General features: G+C 42.8%; 1 protein-coding gene across 6 annotated transcripts in view; it reads right to left on the reverse strand.

Moving 5' to 3' along the window:
- Nucleotides 1–23,738, reverse strand: part of LOC128702140 (chloride channel protein 2) — a 300,885-nt gene that overhangs the window by 71,382 nt on the left and 205,765 nt on the right. For 2 of the 6 annotated variants that reach the window (XM_053796192.2, XM_053796191.2), the window contains exon 2: nucleotides 588–916. The exons of 3 other annotated variants lie outside the window; for them this stretch is intronic. In XM_053796192.2, coding sequence (XP_053652167.1) covers nucleotides 588–890 — 303 coding nt within the window. In that variant the 5' untranslated portion in view covers nucleotides 891–916. Of the gene's footprint in view, nucleotides 1–587; nucleotides 3,919–23,738 lie in introns of those variants that run through there. One more of the 6 variants, XM_053796190.2, reaches the window with a different exon arrangement.

The following is a 23,738-nucleotide window of genomic DNA, read 5'->3' on the forward strand; positions in this document are numbered from 1 at the left end:
AGTACTCCTAAGGCGGTGGTGGATCAACCTATTTGAGGTGAACATAGACCACTAGTGATGCCACTCAACTAGCAACCAGCTGGTGGCCACTAAACACAGGTGAAGCACAACACATGCACTAGGCTACCGTCTGTTGCTGATACTCTTCTTGTTGCTGCTACTGCTGCTGCCACTCTGCAAAGTTCAGCACTGCCTACACACTAAACACAAAAACTAAGGGAAATAAAAAAAAATGCTCAATTTAAGCTTTAATAAAACATTATGCCTAGGGAAGGGAAGGAGGCTAGGCCTCCTGGGGGACTGGGATTAGCATAACAGGCAGTGATGAGAGCTGGGTGGGCGACATGCCACGCCCGCAATATGGTACCTGTGGGCGGCTGCTAGTAATTTACTGGACAGCGTTACCTCTTGCTGCGTGAAATAGAATATGAACATTCAACATTATATTAAGAGATAATTACATTATACATTACGTATTCATACCCAACATGAATTATGAAGACAGATAATTCCTGACAAAGAGTTAGGGGAAATATGAGAGCAGTGGAAGTGAACAATGACAAAAACGCTCAAATGTCAACACTTACAAATGACTCTTCATACTGAAGGTACTCCGGGGCGGCCTGCGGTCTGGGGTCTGGAGGAGGAGACCCCGAGGGATAGGGTCTGCCTTCAGAATCGCTATCATCCGGCAGTTGCCACCGACCAGTCCACAAGTCCATGAGGGACCCTAGATTGGTGGCGCTGGCCAGACCCCCGTTTATAGTCTTGACGTCAGTTTCGGCACAAGGTAGAATGGTCTCATTGGTGGCCCCTGATTCACTCTGTGTGTCCTCCGTGTCCTGACGGCCACGGAGAGCATGAGTGTTGGGCACCGTCAGGTAGTTCATACTGTCGGAGAGGCTGGAGGCAACACCTGGTGGAGAGGGTGACTTAGTGGGGTCCTCGGAGGTGGTGATTATGATGGCTGGAAGTGACCACAGACGAGCTCGTGGTGGTGGTGGTGAAGTTTCCCTCCTGACGTGCTCAAGTTGTAACGAGTTTCGTGGGTTGTCCATACGAGCCTTGCCACCCCTCCTGAGCAGAGCTGTGGCTAGCATCCTGCCCCGGCCGCGGGGCCTGAGGGGCACGGGGCGAGGCGTGGCACCCGCAGGTATGGGGATGGCTGGTGCTGGCGTTACCTGATGGCTACCAATTGTGTTACATTTATTTTGAACGTAAGATTTCATCTCCATACTATTTATACTATCGCTGTCATAAGGTCCCCCCAGCTCGAGTTGTGCTTTATTAATGAGAAACTGCCTAAGGTCGTGCGAGGTCCATGTGTCTATATTAGGCCAGTCAAATTCCCCGGTACGGCCATGCCCAACCCCGCAAGCTTTAAGCCGGTCTACGATATTCTGAACCCCAGCGCCCTCTTTCTTGGAATCTTCTGTATCGCTCTCAATATTTTCTGCTTCACTTTCTGTATTGGCTGTATCGCTAGAGACATCCTCAGCGCCGTGGGAATCCGGGAGACACCGCCAGGTAAATGACTCCCATACGGACTTGGTCGGTTCCGTCTTCTCGATTTCGTCATTATCGTTGAAGCGGGCGTGAGGGCAGGTCTTGTCAGAGGCTGCCAGCAGGTGGTCGTCTGAAGTAAAGGCCTTCTTAAGGACTGGCAAGGGGTCCTTGTAGAGACACACGTCTTCCTCAGACTGGGCGTCCCTCAGAGTGTATCTTCGGCGCCCCTTCCGCCCCCACGCCCACAAGCGCCATACTCCCCGCTTCTCCTTCTCCTTCGTCTTCTCCTCCTCCCCACTCATCCTAACTACCTCTTCCCGGCTAACACTTACTCTAATCACCTCGCCACGTTTTCCTTAATACTAATACTGTTCATGAAAATAGGGACGCAAAAGAAAGTCTCTTCTTATTACTATTTCCTGTGACAATCACACAGCCAGCGAGGCGCCAGAGCTCAAACATGTAGACTGTCGTCCACATCAAAATGCATTATCGCTTCTCCAATGCTATATATTTTACGAGGTATTTGTGGAGCAGTACAAAATTAGCAGTTGGTGTCCACACCTTGCATTCAGTGCACAATAGTCAAGACACTACTAACGCACTACAGATATTTACAACGAGTGGTTTTGGTCAATTAAATTGGACCACACCCTAACATCCACATATCACAAACATTTAAGTCACGCCAACTTCGATGTGCAATCAGTTTCTAAACTATTATAAAACAAAAAAAAAAGGTAACAATGTAACTTTGAACTTTGGATAGCTTTTTAGAAGCAGTATCTCCCCAGCTCACTTTGCAACAACGAGATGGTATTTCTTGGTCTCGCTCTATTAATCAGCCATTCTGACAACCTGAGATTCTCACGATGACAGCAGGACTGTAGGCTGGTGACTTTAGTGTTTAATGGAGCATACATTATGGAAGGTATCGTATCCATGGCTACCTTCACAAATTAAACCTTGTGTTATCTCTACTCACTTGCATAATGAAACGTTCACTACACGGCTTCGTCTCGATACCTTGGATATAGGAGTGGATAGACTGAATAATGGTGTAAATGCCTGGGGGGTAAGTCTGGAAGCCTTGTGCAAGTCTGGATGCTTTGGCCGTAAGACTGGAAGTTTAAGCCATATATTAGGGAGGTGGGTGGGTGTCCACCAGTGGTGGGGGCCTGCGGCTGCAGCGTGTGGCGTCAGGTCTCCACTAGGTTCCACATCCCGACAATCCAGAAAATCGAAACCGCTTTGCTTTCCCCGTACGTGGCGACAACGGGTCAAACTATGTACAATGTTCTTCAACTCTACGGTTTCCATAAATGTGGTTAGTTTATTACTACTACTGATACACTGTCATAATGCACGATCAAATGTGTTTTCTTTATTGTAAAACTTTCGAGGCTTTTGGATAGCGTAAGAGGCTTAACATGTATATGACCAGCCAGTACCCACTCCTACACTAAATACAAGCTCTTGAGATGTAGCACCAAATGTCACTAGAACTTCGCATCACTGTACTGGTCTTAATACCAGATAGTGAAGTATCCCGAAATCTGTGAGGCACTGTGATTTTGGCTACAAAGGTAAGTAAGGCACTGTGCTTCCCAGCAAGAGTCGACCAGGGTAGGCTGTGGGTGTCGATCGGGACACCGGAGTCGTCACCCGGCCCAGTGAGGGCCAGCTTGCCACCTCACCCATTACGTCACGAAGCCTTCCCTTGTCCTCTGAAGCTTATACGTCCCCTGCTCATGTAATCCCTCGCTCTCGTTTCACACGATCATGTGCGCTTCACCAAGGTACTCCCGCTAGCAGCCCCGGGTCCTGCTCTTCATGTCTAATAGGCAAACTCTCTCGGATCTTGATGGTCGTAGTAGTGGATAACTTCTTTAAGGCAGCAGCACGAGGTTGGCATATTCAGGGCGTCTAGTAGAAAGTTAATCATGGTAAACACAGCATTTGCATCCTTGGTGTCTTCTATATTTGCTACTGGTGATTCCCGGTTTAAACCTCTGATGATAAACTGTCCACACTAACATTTAACCCCTCGTGGTTTCCACTGTATAGTCATTTCTTCATCTGACAGAATTACGTCGCAAATCTTTATGAAATAAAAAAATCCTTGATCATTAGCTCGTGGGATGGAACAATTAGCGAGGGCGATTTCTTGCCATGCCAAGGTGGTGTGTAGCCGCTGCTACCAACCACTGCAGTGTAATAACTGCCATGACCTGAACCTCAGGTAAAATCCATAATGGACACAGGTCAACTTGTCAGGTGGAGGATGTGGTAGGGAGAAGAGGTGGCAATGTAGGTACAGGGTGAAGTGTAAAGAGAGGCCAGTGTGGAGTGATATTGAGGGTATTGAGGAGCCAGGGAAGGTACACCCGCCACCCGCCACGATTCACAACCGACTACAGCTGCTATCCCGTCCTCCGTACCACCCACCTCTTCCTCCTCCCTCCTCCACATCCATCATGCCGCTTTCTCTGCCTTGGCGTGTCCTCCAGCACAATAGGTCTACCTGTCACGCCACGCACCAAGACAACACTTCACCCGTACCTACTCCGAAAACAACACCGGAGGTTCTAACACACTCCCAGTAATTAACTACGATGTCTTCACAACTTCTCACCACTTCCCGAACACCATTAGTAACCATTTATGTAGCAGGATAGTCTCAATTACCATTTAGGTACTGCACATTAACAGCTCATCACGTGAGCGGTAGTTAGTGCACTCGCAGCCAATCACGTGAGCTAGGTGGTTTGTGCACCAGCAGCTCATACCTGTGAGCGGTAGTTTGTGCACCACTAAATAATCTTGTGAGTTTTCAGAAAGTTGTACAACTTCTTTTTACAAGTACCGAATCAGCCAGATTGTGATGGCTATGTGACTGTGTGACTAGTTAATGGTTCAAATCGGACTGAAACGTCAAAAGTTTTTTTCTCCTACGTGCAGGTTATTTGTGTAGTGTGTATGTTGACCTGTGGGCCGCTAACACAAACAGCCAGGTTGACCAGGTAGTCAACAGGAATGCCTGACCTGCAGGTAAACACCTACGGTTCGTCCTGTGAGTGGCGGCTTTAAACCAAGCTGACAGGTATCACAGTAGCATGTCTATAACAGACTTCACTGGGGAAGACATCTTCCGGCTATTACGAGAATTTCATAATTCCACTCTCATTACACATTTCTTAGTCATGTAACTAATGCAGCGTGGTATAAACCTTGGCAATTGATACCGACAAATTGGTTTAAGAAATGTGAGTAAACACTAAGGCATATTTATTACAAAACGTGTCGTTCCTGGGACCTTAATCACTTCTAGCACACACAGTTTAAAAATAACTATATTTAGGTAGAGGGTTTGAGTGACAGTGTCACCTCACTCTCCACTTATACTGTTATTTTAAACTGTTAAAAGTGATCAAGGTCCTATGAACGAAATGTTTACTAATAAATATTTCTTAGTGTTTACTCACGTATCTTTCTGAACAAACTAATGCAGTATGTTGTTACAATGACAATATTTCAGGTATTATTATTATTATTATGCGATTTTGCAGCTCACTATTTTTAACCTAGTTAAATTATTATTAATGAAGTAATTTAACATTTATCATTATTAGCGCATACATAGCTAACAGCTAATTAAGGCTACTATCTAATTTCATCTTTACAAATTAGTTTAAAGATTTTTTTTAGCTCGGTTATTCTTATCATAGCTGGTCGGTAAACGTTAGTTAATTACCATTCATAATTAATCAAGAATAGGAGGCCTAGTCTGGGGCCGAGACGCAGGAGCGATGGCTCTGTGGAAGGCCGCTTAGTAAGTCAACATGGTTTAATACTACGCCGGGTTATTTGCAATACAGATCGAATTCAATGTTGCAGATATTACATTCACAAAAACGTTCACAACTATATGGAGAATTCAACAATTTGCACTGCTTATATATTTTAATTATTTTAAAGCGATTAACTGATGTTATTAAAATAAAACATTAAAAATCATTCTCTAACACTCTACAAAAGCAAATTATTATTATTATTATTATTATTACAAAGAAGCCGTAAACCCGTTGGATTCAAACAATGCCTGGAAAAAAATAATCAGTTTTGATTCGAGAAAGGGGATAAATAGTAGTACCAATTCCTCTAAGAACCATTCGTCAGTGTTAAGGTTCTCCCTCTTCCCTATAAAAGATAACTTGAGTTAGGCTTGAATGTAATTATTTCTTCCCTCAGAGCCGAAGATATAGCTACAATAAAGTTTCTTCCCCTAGGACCGGGGATGAGGCTACAAGCAGTGATTCCCTGAGGAGCAGAGATGTGGCTACAACGCGCAGTGTCTTCCCTCAGGACCGGGGATGAGGCTACAAGCAGTGATTCCCTGAGGAGCGGAGATGTAGCTACAACGCGCAGTGTCTTCCCTCAGGACCGGGGATGAGGCTACAACAAGCAGTGATTCCCTGAGGAGCAGAGATGTAGCTACAACACGCAGTGTCTTCCCTCAGGACCGGGGATGAGGCTACAACATTGGCCAACATTATACCGCGACACTAAGATCATGTTTAACATTAAGTATATGAGCTTCGCATGTACCTCCTAACATTACTATTATTGTGCAGGTGTTCTGGGAATTCTCACGTAGCGCAATTACCCTCTCTCACAAAACTAGCCACGCAAACGCCAACGCTGACCCCACCAGCCACGCCCACATTGACCTCATCGACCACGCCCACACTAGCCCCAGCGCTACCACGCCCACGCCAACACCTACCCTGACCTCATCTGCCACGTCCATATTCACCTACTGTCACCAATCACATTCTCCTAAACACATGTAATACTACAATGTTTTACAAACAACCCCCGCGTTCACATCAGCCCAAAAGATCAAACACTGACAAAAATGGTACAATATTTTAGATAAAACAAAAAAGCTTGTTGAACTTCTTAGAAAAACGCAAATAATGTAAATAGAAAAATAAACGTAAACAAATTATCATAAACTTAAGCACTCGTACCAGACAGAATAAACAAAAGTAACAAAAAGCCATTTAGGAAATCATAAAAAATCAATATTTTTTAACGTATGCAAAATCTAAGTAAAAAACATCCGGTATTGAGACCTTTCAAAACAGTAGAAATATTGACAATAGTGACACTATTGAAATCATTCGTCTTCTCTAATTTAGAATATTGTTCGGTGTTGACGGTTCCGATCATGGCAGAAGAGATATCAGAGCTACAAAAAGTAAAAAGATAGTTTACTACCCACAGAATGCCAATAAAAAATTTAAACTACCGAGTACTACAGCCTTAAAGAACCTGGAAGGTACTCTCTGGAGCGAAGAATGAGTTATCTGAAAATATACATTAACAGATAATGAAGCACCAGGACCAAGAACTATATATTAGCAAGCACCTGGACTCCCCCCCCCACACACACAGAGATGGGCACATCTACAATGACCCAACCCCACCATCTGGCCAAGACTCACCTCAATGACTCATCTTTCAACCTCTCACCCTGTCTAGTGCTGCCACCTACGTGCCTGAAATGTGCCCCTACCCCCCACGTGCCCTGCTTGGCACCTAACCAAAACCCCTATCAAAAGACCTGTCTGAGAAGTAGGTTTCTCCTTGTGCTAATAACCTGGGGTGCTTGTGAGTTGCAGCTGCCCCGGACACATATGGCAAGACAAACATTTTACCCCACTGAGGAAAAGAAAGAGGAAGAATGAGTTTCCTCCCTCTCCCCCTTCCTCGTAGTCCTTCCCCCTCCTCCTCATGGTCCTCTTCATCTCCCCCTCCACCTTATAGTCCACTTCCTTTTCCCCTCCTCCTTGTAGTCCTCTTCCTTCTCCCCTCCTCCTTGTAGTCCTCTTTTCATTCCGCCTCGAAATCTTTCTCCAAAAGGCGAGTTATACCCTCAGCGTAATACCAGAAGTGACGCTAAGAACTATGAGCAAAGCCTGCAAGACCTACATGAACGTCACTGGAGGAGCGTGGCTGAAGAGACAAATATTGCATACAAAACAGTCCAGGGCACAAGGAAATATGTTTCACAACGTGAAAGTAAGAAATGGAACGAGTTAGTCACGATATAAACAATAACTCCATACATGGAATAAGAGGTTATTACGACAAGGCAAAATTTCGTCAGTCCGCCCAAAGTCAAGAGACGAGGCTAAGGTGAACATCAACCAACAGAAACTCAAATGGTTAATAACCACACAACATTTCTTCACCACCACCTTATTACACCACCACATTACCTTACCACAACCACCACCATAACCTTGCGCTACACTCTCTCGAAACAAGGCCAAGAGTAATTAATCCCGCTTTTGCCATACTATCCTAATCTAAAATGTTTTGACTGTTTGAGGTAGCTATACAGAAGCTAGTTCTCATCAGCTAGACTCGATTTGAACCGTGGGGTCTCTGCTACAGACTTTTACTTATACGCTTTAGTCAATATGGCATCGGACGGACTAAGGAAAACTCACACGCAGATATAAGAACACAAGAATGGAGGAACACTGCAGGCCGATGTTACGCAGGTCCAGTTCACACACATTTGAGATCTTCAGCTGAATATCTCAGACGAGGATGTAAATAGTTTTTTTTTCACTGTTTATCTACATGTGGGTTTTCAGCAATCCATTAACAGTATGCATTAAGCTTCGATGTTTCATCATGACAACAGAGCTTCCAACTCCCAACCCTTCCTCAAACCACTTCCTCAACCCCCTCCCCCCAAACCCCACACCCCCGCCTATATACAAAAACCTGATAGTAGAGAAATAAGATAAATTCACCAAGGTCGGGTTTGGCGCCTGTCTCACATAATAATCATTCATCATTATAAAATCAAGTGAAAAACTTGAAACAGCTAAGAGTGAGGAAACTCACACTAGCCTGGGGAGTTTTATGAAGGATGAGTAGAGAAGTGTGCCACAAAGTGGGAGGGTCATGGAAGGAGGGGTTAAAATGAAGTAATTATGGACAGTGTAGACAGCGGGTGTCTAGTGCAGACAAGTGCCTCAGTGATGCGTGAGAAGTACAGTCAAAAGTGATCCCTGTACTCTCCTCCCTCTACGCACGCAAACAATACATTACTACCATATCAACAGAGGGAGACAAATGCCAAGGTCAGGTAGCACCTATCGCAGGAGGTTAATGAACATGATAATAACAGCAGCATATGCAACATAAGAATAGCTTTACGACCTTTAAAGTGCGCATCACCAGTACCGCACCTTGCACTTTTTTTTTTTTTTAGCTCTGGTTATTATTATTATTATTATTACACGATAAACCCGCAGGCGCTATAACGCCTATGGCATGAAAGTTGAGAGCACTTAGAAGAGAATCAAGTGGCTGCTGGCGATACAATAAGACAAAATTTAATACAAGAACACAAATTAACACAAGGCCTTGACTAAACTCAGCAAAGGTGTAGCGAGTGTGAGCCCTGTCTTAATGAACAGGACGTCACAAGTAGAGAATAAAAGGGCTAAAAATTACGAATCAGATAAGATAGTGAAGAAGTGGACCTGGTAGGAAAGAACAGATTAAGGAGAGGATGGAAGAGGAGATCCATCAACTCAGGTCCGATGTCCTCGAGAGGCTGACCTCAATCATCCAACCTTTTTAAGTCAAGTGACCCCCTCACTTGACCTCTGACAGGAAGGGGTCAACAGAAAGAAGAGGGATAGCGAGGGTAAACCATTAGGATATGCGAGGTTGTAGGAGTAGGTGGGATGAGAATCAGTAATACGTACTGGGGAAGGAAGAGAAAGGAGGGAGAGTACCTGAGAAACAGGTTATAAAGTTTAATCCAAAGACGAGGAGAGTAGTTCCCATTTTTACTTTTTATGAAGAAGCGCAAAAACCGTAGGGGGTCATATAGAGCATGGGAAATGGGAGGCAGTCAAATCTGATTCAAGGAAAAACAAAAAGGTAGCTCTAATTTCCCGGATAAATGCCCTTCACTGGCACCAAGAAGTCTCTCATGAAGGATCCAATTCCTTGGACCAACAGCCTTTCACTAGCTAGCATCAAGACGCTCCCGCTGAAGGGGACAGACATTGGAGCAATAAATAAAATGAACAAGTATTGCGTACAGTAGCTTACTGAACCTGATCCACAAAACTGTCCGTCTATGAATGAGCTATGTTAAATGTGGTCAAAGATAAACAGCGAGTTAGTTTTATGTGGTTGGGGAAGAGGTGACGGGCGGCCGGCGAGCCAGCAGTAGCTGCTAAGCCGGTTACCAGCAATCATCATCACACTAACATACAAGTAGTTAGTGCCAGGTTTGTGTCCGAGAACACATTATCGGAGGATGGTGTGGGGAGTCTCTGCAACAGTTGAGGGAGGAATCAATGATGTAGGAGGAGGTGGATTCACTAGGTCGCCTGGCGCCTCTACACTGCCGGCCAGCACAGGTACACTTCTGTCCTCAACTACACATACAGTACTAACCTTCATTGTCACCCTTTAATGACAAAGGAAATATATACGAAATTAAATGCATTTAAAGGTTTTCCACAATTAACAAGGTAACCGTGTTTTTAAGATAAAGCGTTCAGGAAAGCGCAGCCTATCTCAACACGGGAGGATTTTAACTATACCACAGAAGCGAGCGCGAAGGAAAACAAATAGACGCTACGGAACTCTCTAATCAAGTTTCTGAGAAATTAATAGTGTAATTATACCGAACCCTTTAATTTACTAGCCATTGTCAAGATTTACTCACAAAATAAAGTAAGTGTGACAACCATCGCAAACAATGAATTTAATTAAGTTTGGCTCATCCGATGTGCCAGCTCATTTCTTTCCCCTCCCCGCATATATTTTACACTATAGTGGCCAGCAGCTGTGTACTAGGAAGCAGGCAAGGCGCCGGGCAGACTTACTGTGCTGGTCACAAGGACTGGTTGCAACTTTTAATCTTTCACATCACCATCACAATATATTCTTAATATATACAAGTAGTGAGATATATATATATATATATATATATATATATATATATATATTATATATATATATATTGAATGTACGTGTATGTATATATACACTTTTATCACATATACATATAATGCCTATTCAGGTGATAATGTAAATAAACAATGGGGGAGAGGGGAGGAAAAAGAATTTGAACCCTTTCGATACGAAACTTACATCAGAAGCTACTATTACTAGCAGTAGTAATAGTACAGTAATAACATTTATGGTGCACTTCGATCGCCATAGGTTACTCAAGATAAACACTAAACATCTATAATTACTGTCGTGCCAAATTAAAATAACTATTATCAGATCGGTATGAGCTGAGTAAAAGGTGTTGGTTTTTTTTTTAAACTGTACTAGGTGACGCTACTCTAAGAGAGAATTACCATAGGTGTTACCAGCAGTGATGACTACACCTTACACCTTCAATATATTGGCTGGAAAGCACCAAACAATGGGGAATGAGAGATAAATTGGTTTGATACAAGTAAGGAAAGTTCAGTTTTCTGGATGAAGAGCCCTTGTGCATCATCAAGGGACCCTGCATCCCGCCTTGAAGAAAGCTGTTACTTGAAACCATACCACATGTGCCATCAAGTTTCACCTGTCACTACCAAAGGTCAAACGTGAAGGACTAACACCACTACGGAGACACCCATGTGTCACACGTCACAATGTTACCATCAGTCACTATCATGGGTACAACACCTGGGTCACCACCATCATGGGTACAACACCAGGATCACCACCATCATGGGTACAACACCTGGGTCACCACCATCATGGGTACAACACCTGGGTCACCATCATGGGTACAACACCTGGGTCACCACCATCATGGGTACAACAGTCACCACCATCATGGGTACAATACCTGGGTCACCACCATCATGGGTACAACACCTGGGTCACCACCATCATGGGTACAACACTAGGGTCACTACCATCATGGGTACAACACCTGGGTCACCACCATCATGGGTACAACACCAAGGTCACTACCATCATGAGTACAACACCAGGGTCACCACCATCACGGGTACAACACCAGTCACCACCATCATGGGATCAACACCAGGGTCACCACACCATGGGTACAACACCAGGGTCACTACCATCTTGGGTATAACACCAGGGTCACCACCATCACGGGTACAGCACCAGGGTCACCACCATCATGGGTACAACACCAGGGTCACCACCATCATGGGTACAACACCAGGGTCACCACCATCATGGGTACAACACCAGGGTCACCACCATCATGGGTACAACACCAGGGTCACCACCATCATGGGTACAACACCAGGGTCACCACCATCATGGGTACAACACCAGGGTCACCACACCATGGGTACAACACCAGGGTCACCACCATCATGGGTACAACACCAGGGTCACCACCATCATGGGTACAACACCAGGGTCACCACCATCACGGGACCAACACCAGGGTCACCAAGAGGAGTCACACCCAACTCTAATAATATTATTAGACACATTGGCAACTTTCACTTATATTCTGGCCTTACACAACATTTCCTCCAACTTATTTTTCACCAATATATATATATATATATATATATATATATATATATATATATATATATATATATATATATATATATATTATGTAAGAAGGAGACGGACGCACCCGACTTGTACACAAAAACTGGTTGGACAGCAAGGAAGATGAAAGTAAAAAACAGTTAGAGAAAAGTTAGGAATGTGATCCTAGGAGCAGCATTACATGTTAAGATTTTTAAATTTTTGCAGACGAAGCGGCTAATTTATTGTGCCTCGTATTATCCCGTGGACCAAATGGATAAATAAAGTTACCACGAATTAGGCCCTAAAAAGCTTAGCATGAGTACAATGACAGTGTTCAAAAATATAGAGGTGAGCATTTCTCAAGGCTGAGTGACTGACTATCACAACACTACTACCTCAAGCCTGAGAGACTATCACAACACTACTACCTCAAGCCTGAGTGACTATCACAACACTACTACCTCAAGCCTGAGTGACTATCACAACACTACTACCTCAAGCCTGAGTGACTATCACAACACTACTACCTCAAGCCTGAGTGACTATCACAACACTACTACCTCAAGCCTGAGTGACTATCACAACACTACTACCTCAAGCCTGAGTGACTATCACAACACTACTACCTCAAGCCTGAGTGACTATCACAACACTACTACCTCAAGCCTGAGTGACTATCACAACACTACTACCTCAAGCCTGAGTGACTATCACAACACTACTACCTCAAGCCTGAGTGACTATCACAACACTACTACCTCAAGCCTGAGTGACTATCACAACACTACTACCTCAAGCCTGAGTGACTATCACAACACTACTACCTCAAGCCTGAGTGACTATCACAACACTACTACCTCAAGCCTGAGTGACTATCACAACACTACTACCTCAAGCCTGAGTGACTATCACAACACTACTACCTCAAGCCTGAGTGACTATCACAACACTACTACCTCAAGCCTGAGTGACTATCACAACACTACTACCTCAAGCCTGAGTGACTATCACAACACTACTACCTCAAGCCTGAGTGACTATCACAAGCCTGAGTGACTATCACAACACTACTACCTCAAGCCTGAGTGACTATCACAACACTACTACCTCAAGCCTGAGTGACTATCACAACACTACTACCTCAAGCCTGAGTGACTATCACAACACTACTACCTCAAGCCTGAGTGACTATCACAACACTACTACCTCAAGCCTGAGTGACTATCACAACACTACTACCTCAAGCCTGAGTGACTATCACAACACTACTACCTCAAGCCTGAGTGACTATCACAACACTACTACCTCAAGCCTGAGTGACTATCACAATACTACTACTTCAAGGCTAAGTGACTTATAACATCTCTACCTCTCCACTACTTTCGCTGTCGCCATATTTAGTCACATCTGTATGTAGTTGAGGAAGCCTACTGTGTAGGCGAAATGTTTCGGGAATAAAAATACCTAACTGCCACACGTGTCTGAACTACCTATCAGGATTGTATACCATTATATGTCAGGATTGTATACCTTTATATGCCAGGATTGTATACCATTATATGCCAGGATTGTATACATATGTCAGGATTGTATACCATTATATGTTAGTATTGTATACCATTATGTCAGTATTGTATATCATTATAATAATTAACATTAGATAAATCCTAGGTGGGCTAGTGCAAAGATGAGTAGTGGGAGGGGTTGAAGAGGGTTGGAATAGTTTTAAAACCGCAGTATTAGAATGTGGGGCAGAAGTTTGTGGTTATAGGAGGGTGGGGGCAGGAGGAAAGAGGAGTGATTGGTGGAATGATGAAGTAAAGGGTGTGATAAAAGAGAAAAAGGTAGCTAACGAGAGGTTTTTACAAAGCAGAAGTGTTATAAGAAGAGCAGAGTATATGGAGAGTAAAAGAAAGGTAAAGAGAGTGGTGAGAGTGTGCAAAAGGAGAGCAGATGAAAGAGTGGGAGAGACACTGTCAAGAAATTTTAATGAAAATAAGAAAAAATTTTGGAGTGAGTTAAACAAGTTAAGAAAGCCTAGGGAAAGTATGGATTTGTCCGTTAAAAACAGAGTAGGGGAGTCAGTAGATGGGGAGAGGGAGGTATTAGGTAGATGGCGAGAATATTTTGAGGAACTTTTAAATGTTGAGGAAGAAAGGGAGGCGGTAATTTCATGCACTGCCCAGGGAGGTATACCATCTTTTAGGAGTGAAGAAGAGCAGAATGTGTGGTGGAGGTACGTGAGGCATTACGTAGAATGAAAGGGGGTAAAGCAGCTGGAACTGATGGGATCATGACATAAATGTTAAAAGCAGGGGGGAATATAGTGTTGGAGTGGTTGGTACTTTTGTTTAATAAATGTATGAAAGAGGGGAAGGTACCTAGGGATTGGCGGAGAGCATGTATATTCCCTTTATATAAAGGGAAAGGGGACAAAAGAGATTGTAAAAATTATAGAGGAATAAGTTTATCGAGTATACCAGGAAAAGTATACGGTAGAGTTACAATTGAAAGAATTAGAGGTAAGACAGAATGTAGAATTGCGGATGAGCAAGGAGGTTTCAGAGTGGGTAGGGGATGTGTAGATCAAGTGTTTACATTGAAGCATATATGTGAACAGTATTTAGATAAAGGTAGGGAAGTTTTTATTGCATTTATGGATTTAGAAAAGGCATATGATAGAGTGGATAGAGGAGCAATGTGGCAGATGTTGCAAGTTTATGGAATAGGTGGTAAGTTACTAAATGCTGTAAAGAGCTTTTATGAGGATAGTGAGGCTCAGGTTAGGGTGTGTAGAAGAGAGGGAGAATACTTCCCGGTAAAAGTAGGTCTTAGACAGGGATGTGTAATGTCACCATGGTTGTTTAATATATTTATAGATGGGGTTGTAAAGGAAGTAAATGCTAGGGTGTTCGGGAGAGGGGTGGGATTAAATTATGGGGAATCAAATTCAAAATGGGAATTGACACAGTTACTTTTTGCTGATGATACTGTGCTTATGGGAGATTCTAAAGAAAAATTGCAAAGGTTAGTGGATGAGTTTGAGAATGTGTGTAAAGGTAGAAAGTTGAAAGTGAACATAGAAAAGAGTAAGGTGATGAGGGTATCAAATGATTTAGATAAAGAAAAATTGGATATCAAATTGGGGAGGAGGAGTATGGAAGAAGTGAATGTTTTCAGATACTTGGGAGTTGACGTGTCGGCGGATGGATTTATGAAGGATGAGGTTAATCATAGAATTGATGAGGGAAAAAAGGTGAGTGGTGCGTTGAGGTATATGTGGAGTCAAAAAACGTTATCTACGGAGGCAAAGAAGGGAATGTATGAAAGTATAGTAGTACCAACACTCTTATATGGATGTGAAGCTTGGGTGGTAAATGCAGCAGCGAGGAGACGGTTGGAGGCAGTGGAGATGTCCTGTCTAAGGGCAATGTGTGGTGTAAATATTATGCAGAAAATTCGGAGTGTGGAAATTAGGAGAAGGTGTGGAGTTAATAAAAGCATTAGTCAGAGGGCAGAAGAGGGGTTGTTGAGGTGGTTTGGTCATTTAGAGAGAATGGATCAAAGTAGAATGACATGGAAAGCATATAAATCTATAGGGGAAGGAAAGAGGGGTAGGGGTCGTCCTCGAAAGGGTTGGAAAGAGGGGGTAAAGGAGGTTTTGTGGGCGAGGGGCTTGGACTTCCAACAAGCGTGCATGAGCGTGTTAGATAGGAGTGAATGGAGACGAATGATACTTGGGACCTGACGATCTGTTGGAGTGTGAGCAGGGTAATATTTAGTGAAGGGATTCAGGGAAACCGGTTATTTTCATATAGTCGGACTTGAGTCCTGGAAATGGGAAGTACAATGCCTGCACTTTAAAGGAGTGGTTTGGGATATTGGCAGTTTGGAGGGATATGTTGTGTATCTTTATACGTATATGCTTCTAAGCTGTTGTATTCTGAGCACCTCTGCAAAAGCAGTGATAATGTGTGAGTGTGGTGAAAGTGTTGAATGATGATGAAAGTATTTTCTTTTTGGAGATTTTCTTTCTTTTTTGGGTCACCCTGCCTCGGTGGGAGACGACCAACTTGTTGGGGGAAAAAAAAATTTGATAAATATTCACAGTTGGTTTCATCTGTTACAAGCAGATTCAGATCTGCATAAAATATCTGCAACTTATTATCATTAATAAAATCCTTTAATATATCATAGATCATACTGAAAACAGTATTGTCCGCCCATTGAGGATTACAGAATAAAAATTCTGTAATCCTCAATGGGCGGACAACTAAAAAAAATCCTATTTAGGATACTGCTTAATGCAATAATTATTGCAAATTGCTGCGTTTCCTTTTTTTTAACATACTTTTTATTTCGGTACTTTTAGAGCTCAGGATTTTTTTTGTTGTGCATTGTAATAATTTATTTTACTGTGTTAAGTTATATTTAACTAGTGTACTAACTGAAGCTACTTCAAGGTGGTAGAGTATGATTATAATAATCAAAACTAAGCGCTAAACCCATCAGGGTCATACAGTACTGCTCATGGTGTGAGAGATTCTAGTCTTCTAAACACTCACCATTATACAAGTCTACTATAATTCTAACTTGATTTATGTAAAAAATATATTTAATTTACTTTATGTGTTTCACATTTGTACAAATTGTCATGTATCACTATTATATCTCTTCGTATTATATTACTGTATTGTGTTATATATAATATATTTTAAACTGTACCTCTCGTAAACTAATTTTTCTCACTAGTCATTAGTTTTCACCTGTTTTTATCTTATTTTAGATCACTAATATATATATATATATATATATATATATATATATATATATATATATATATATATATATATATATATATATATATATATATATATATACATATATACACACATACATACCCTTAATCTAGCATCGATTAATAAGTACAATATTTGAAGATATATTTTTGTCTTGTGTTGACTAACTTCTATAAGCCTCTTTTGTAACTTACTATCCCTCTATAAATCCTTTGTAAATACCTTACTACACTTTTTTTCTGTACTCATTATTGACATTGTACCTTTTCATTATTGTCACCTTTACGCTTTTTTTGTTAGCGCAGTTTTTATATATTGTTATAACATTCTTTGTGCGTATTTGTGTACACGTACAGTACACGTATTGACCCTGAATTTTAAACATATTTTTCTATCATTGTAGCTGCCTTTATTACTTGTGCATTCTTATATCAGCCTGAACGTAGCCTCATAACAATATATACAACAACAAACACTTTACTGGTAATAACTGCAAGTACTATGTAGCAAACATTCCGAAAGATGTTTTTAAAAGAAATCGTTTAAGCATCTTTAATTATAACATTGTTGCCAATTATATACGATCAGTCCCTCAGCCTAGAGTCGACACCAAGCTGAGGGACTGATAACCTCAAACTCCCCCTTCTCTTCACCATTCTTTGTATAGGACTGATGAAGCCTCAATATGGTGAATTGTTTCCTCAATAAAGACACTATCACGCTTCTCTATTACTGAAACCTGGCAGTGTTTCTTAGTTGTAAATAATGAATTATTTCTCGCCTAGCTTCCCGGGGGTATAATTTATGAGACTTTAGGTGTTCCCGATAATTTAAGTCTTTGAATTTAAAGAGACAGTAAAAGTTTTCCGGATATTTTCCTTACCAGCAATTTCGCGTGTTATAAAAGTATTTGCTAATTAGTATACAGGAATATTTCAGTCTGGGAACTACGAGTATCTTGGGATCTTATCACGGAAGTCACCATGCCCAGCCCTTCTAGGGCAGGGTAGGTGCCCGAGCCTGGGCTTGCTACCACCTGCAGCTCACAAGACTGCCATTCCCACTGACCCCCCCTGGGGCAGGGAAGATGACAGACCAGAGAGGACTAGCTTCTCCCTACGAGCCCCGTGAGGGCGGGTAATGTGGCTAGGCCTGGGGACAGTTGGTCCCAACGATGAGGAGGTACTTGTACCTCCTCCCATGACAGACATTAGTCCGAGATACTCCCGAGAAAGGGAGCCAAGGCCGGGCCACCACTTGGAGAGTACCGGCGAATCAAGAAGAAGGGATCTTATGTAGCCTATAACATTTCTTCCAGTTGTGATAGTAACACGAGTTTGTTAACCATAAGATCTAACATGGATACTCCGAGGTCAATGTGATTGTTTTCCCTCATCCAGAACTTTCACTTCGTTTTCCATTCTGTTCCAGATTAATTTCCGAGTAACTGAAATTTGTCCTTGTCGAAAATCATAGTTTCTCTTTGGCCCACCGGGACACTATTTACAGGCCAGGCTCATCTGGTGTTTGCTTGCTCAACCAGGCTGTTGCTCCTGGTGGCCAGCTGACCCACATTCATCACAGCCTGGTTCACCTGGCTCCTGGTGAAGATACTTGTCCAGTTTCCTCTTGAAGACTTCAATACTCGTTCCAGCACTGTTTCTAATATCTTCTGTTAAGATGTTGAATAGTCTGGGACCACGAACGTTGATACAGTGTTACAGACGCTTGCTATCCATACACTGATATATTCTTCAAAACATCGTATAGTTATGACCTATATTTTTGTCATAAAAATGAGAAATGTGTGTTTTTCTCTTCTTTTTCTTCTATTATTTCATTCTATTAATAGGGAAGTGCTGAACCCGTAAGGGTAACAGCGCCTAGGTTAAGGGATTGGGAGTAAATCATGTAACTTCAATTCTTTGGATGAAGACCCTTTCATTAGTATCAAGACACCTCTTGAAGGGCACTCCCGTGTAGTCGAATACTTTAAACCTAACGAAGTCACTCAGCTGTCCCGTCTCCTGAGTGGGTGTCTAAACCGACGGGTGATCCCAAGGAGGTCACCTGGCAGGGTCAAGGGTGACCGTTGTATCAGTGTTGCGGCTGCCAAAATGCAGGTGAGGTCAGGTCACGCCAATCTGCATGACCACCTTCATGACACTCAGGTTCACTGTTTGTTGCTGCAGCTGTTGTTGCTCCAGCTGTTGCTGCTGCTGCTGCTGCTTCTTTTGGTTCTCATTTGCTCCTGCTACCGTTGCTAGTACTGATGCTTTTGCTACCGCTGCTACACTAGCGTTTGATAGTAAGGAGAATAGGGATGCAGGGACAACGATGACGAGGGTAAAGAATAGTATAATATTAACAATGGAGGTACTGGACTCCAAGACGCCTCTCTCAAGCAGTGGTATTGACGGACTCACTACCACCACCACTCCCGCCCTCTACCACTCCTACCCCCACCATAACAATCACCAAACCGACTATCGCCCCAACCACAAACTCAAATACCACTGCCATACATCACCAGGACATGGCCTTGACCATCATCACCAAACAACCACCTTCACCACTATTATTCCTCCACCATCATCACCCACCAACCAAACACCCATAACTTATGGCCTCCACCAAAGTCATTTTCACCGCAACCACCAAGAGGATTTTCCCTATCATACTCCATCACACACCTATCATCACACCTGATTACCTTCCATTCCCAGGGCGCTGTAACACCCTTGTGAGTTTAGCGCCTCCTCATGAATATATAATAATAATAATACACAAATAACCCGCACATAGGAGAGAGAAGCTTACGACGACGTTTCGGTCAGACGTGGACCATTTACAAAGTCACACTAACGCAAAAAAGTGAGAGAGCTTTGTAAATGGTTCAAGTGGTGCCGAAACGTCGTTGTAAGCTTTTCTCTCCTATGTGCGGGTTATTTGTGTACTGTTCCAACCATGGTATTGTGGCTTTTTTGTTCTTAATAATAATAATAATAATAATAATAATAAATAAATAATAATAATAATGATAATGTGATAGCCATGCTGACAACTCTACGGGTCGACCATGCCTAGGTTCACTACCACCTCTGCCACCAAGGCGCCCTACTGTGGTTTTTAGCAGTCGTGTGAATCCATTCAGCTGATTTACACTTGTCAGCCATATTGGACGTGACTCCGTTAGAACTTGTACTGATATGGTATGTGATAAACTCACGACTGATATCATTACGTGGTAAATAATCTCTTCCTTCATTGGAAAAGATGTAAACAAGTCTTGATATATACCAGTTCTTTATTTAGGGCTGGGTAATACATTTGTCAGTGGTAGTTATGTAGGCTGGTAATACAAAAAAATGAACAGAAAAGCACGACCTCTTGATTTAATATGACGTATCGCCTACTGTATTCAGCATCTGATAAAATCTCTTGTAGGTTTGCTTGTTATAATGTACTGGCTTTTCCAACACATGTGAGCGCACAACCTCACCCTTGAAGGGAATATTTGTGTCGATTCTTGCTTCACCACATAAATTCTTTCAGTTGTTCATAATCTTTTACGACAGCACATGCATTAACTATTGCAAAGGTTTACAAAGATGAGAGAACTCTTAACATATATGCGTGGTGTTTATATGTGGTATTCAATGTAGTTTCACGTCCAACATGGCCGACAAATAACTCATAATGTTACATGTATTCCACATTCCACCCACACCTTATCCTCAATAATTTTCACATTTGCTGTATACGAAAATAACAGTGCAGTGAATATTTATAAAATTCTCAATAAACTTCATACATCGTAGTATTATATTATTATAATAAAAAAGAAGCGCTAAACCACAAGGGCTAATACATCCTAGTAAACAGTTTTGCTGAAGTTTCTAGTAAAAATACAATAACGATGTTTCTGTGAAGACTTAGCAGGATACATTATGAGATGTGAGTAGTGTTGTGATGTGCTAGTGGGTACAGTGTGTGTGTGTGTGTGTGTGTTGGCCCTGACCTGGTGACCGTGACCAGGCGCTATACTCGCTCATTGAGATCTCTTCCTCTTCTCCTCTCTTTCTTAACTTCCCTTCCTCTCTTTTCCCCCTCCTCTTCTCTCTTCTTGCCCCTCTGTCTCCTTGGCTGCTGATACTGCCTTAAAGCAGACATGCTCTCTCCACATGCATTCTTGAGGCTGCACAAACATCATCACACTCTGCTCCTCTTCACGTTATGCTCTTTTATTCACGACAACGGATCAACCCGTATGGAGTCATACAGCTCCTGGGAAATCGGTGTTAATCATGTCTGATCCAAGAGAGGTGGAATGTAGCTAAAATTCTTTGAATGAACAGCCCGCCATCAGCCTTAAGGCACCGCCTGTGGTTGCATTACTTGTAGTTCCTGTAGACAAGCTGTAACGGCTAGTGAGACACCGGCCTCTAGCAACAACTTGGTTGACCAGAAATTCAACAAGGAAGCCCGGTCTCAACACTGGCTGCGAGAGTTGAATGCTCGAAACCAGTCACAGGTATATTACACATACATACATACATACATACACACACACACACACACACACACACACACACACACACACACACACACACACACACACACACACACACACACACACACGCACACACACACGCACACACGCACACACGCACACACGCACACACACACACGCACACGCACACACAAAGGAACTATAATTCAACCCCTGCAACCACAAATAGGCGAGTACATACACATTCACGTTGAACTACATCCTCCTACCAGTATTTACGAAGAAATTTCAAATTCTTTGTGTAGTGCTCCTCTCTACGTTACAATTATGGCGGCATAGCATCTTAACTTATACAGTGTTGTGCTCGATGTTAACCCCTGTAGAACACATGTAAAAACAATGGCAAGAAGAGGGATAATAAGGCGGAGAGGTGGAGAATAGATGGAGAGCAGGGAGAACGTTGGAGAATAGTACAAGGGGAAAGAGAAGATGATCGCGTGGAAGAGAATAGTAGAACCAACACGACACAGCCTCGCTGGGAATGATAATGGCTTGCTCGTGTGAAGGAACACCCTCCCCTCCTAACCACCACCACCTACCCTCCCTCCCTACCCCTTCAAATGAACCAAGACCCACAAACCACCCCTCCCTCCCACCGCACTAAATGACTCAGTGACCCAGCCTCTTAAAAATGCTACTGTGGGCCATCCTCCAAACCACTCATTGTGTCATCTGCTAGAGTGAGTGTGTGTGTGTGTGTGTGTGTGTGTGTGTGTGTGTGTGTGTGTGTGTGTGTGTGTGTGTGTGTGTGTGTGTGTACGTTATAACTGCGCCTGGAGTGTATAGGTGGGTCAACTATTGATAACACTGCCATCATAACTAAAGACACACTGGTATGGACATCGCTCCAATGGCATCTTTCACTCTAGAAACACGCGTGTCCTCTGAAACTGGAGTGAAAAAGGTTATATATTACTGGATTACGACATCCTGTAGCCATCCACCCTCTTGGTCGCTCCCTCTCACTCCCTAACAGCAAAAAACAACTCACAGTTAAATACTCGAAGATATCCTCGTCTCCCAGCTTAGACTGACTTATTACATGATGTACGGAATTCATCCGAAATTAAATATGACAAGGGAAACACAACAAGGTTTTGTTCCCATTATGTAACTCATATAGAGTATGGTAGCACCAAGCTGATGTACCAAATTTTCTTGAAGAGGACGATAAACGTACGGGATAAGCGTACGCATGTGTATACTTGCTTCGAACCTTCAAATATTGAAGCACGATACGTAGTCCCGGAGCTAATACATACAGCAACGAGTATAGATTGAACGTGATGAACGTCACGTCACTGGAGGAGTTATCAGGTAAGACATGATCATAACATGAAGGGTACTCGGGGATATACACTGATACGGGAAAGACAATAACGAAAGAAGATGTAAGGTCGCTACTCAACGCTCAGATGAACCAGATGTACGTTACGAAAACTTTTAGTGTAAAGGTTGTCAGGAGGTTGAACCAAAAGCTTGAGCTTCACCGCCGATACCACAGCCGCGGATGACTACGCACACGCACACACAGCCATATTTGTAAACAAACACATGGTGCTGAAATGACACTATAAAATCTTCCTTCAACAGATTGGTATACGGCTGGAACGGCATCAAGGCGGACACAGTAAACTGTTTAACTGTTGTGAAAGTAAACAACGACTGATACAACACTAACGGGACACCACCAGCATAGCTCTGTTCCTGTAACTACTAAAGATAGTCAGTCACACACACACACACACACACACACACACACACACACACACACACACACACACACACACACACACACCCATACACACACTAAGTACACACATTCACTATTTCGAAACTTTAATACGTGTCAGAAAGAAGCTTTAATTAAGCTGTTCAGAGATGGCTTTATTTGCTGGATACAAGTAGCTGTGGGGGCACTTCATGTCCCACACTTCCTGCCTCTCAGTAACATCAATTCACTTAATAATCGACCAGTAGCTTGTGTGACCCCAGTCATCTAACCTCCAGCCAACCTCTGGGCCCTCTCTCCATCAAAATTCCATCATCCATCCCTCCCCCCTGCCTTCATCGCTCTCGCTCTCTCTCTCTCTCTCTCTCGCGTACCTGGGCTGCTTCTCTCCAGAGATCGTATATCACACTTTTTATGAAGTGGTTTTGAGTTAGGGGGGCCGCTGAGACAGGAAGGTTCATATCCTTCAAAATTAATATACCATACTTCCATAAATATAACACTGAGACTGAATAACACTGTCTTCTGTGTCGGGAGTTAAAAT

Source organism: Cherax quadricarinatus, chromosome 83, assembly GCF_038502225.1.
Source record: "Cherax quadricarinatus isolate ZL_2023a chromosome 83, ASM3850222v1, whole genome shotgun sequence".
In the NCBI taxonomy this organism is placed as follows: Eukaryota; Metazoa; Arthropoda; class Malacostraca; order Decapoda; family Parastacidae; genus Cherax; species Cherax quadricarinatus.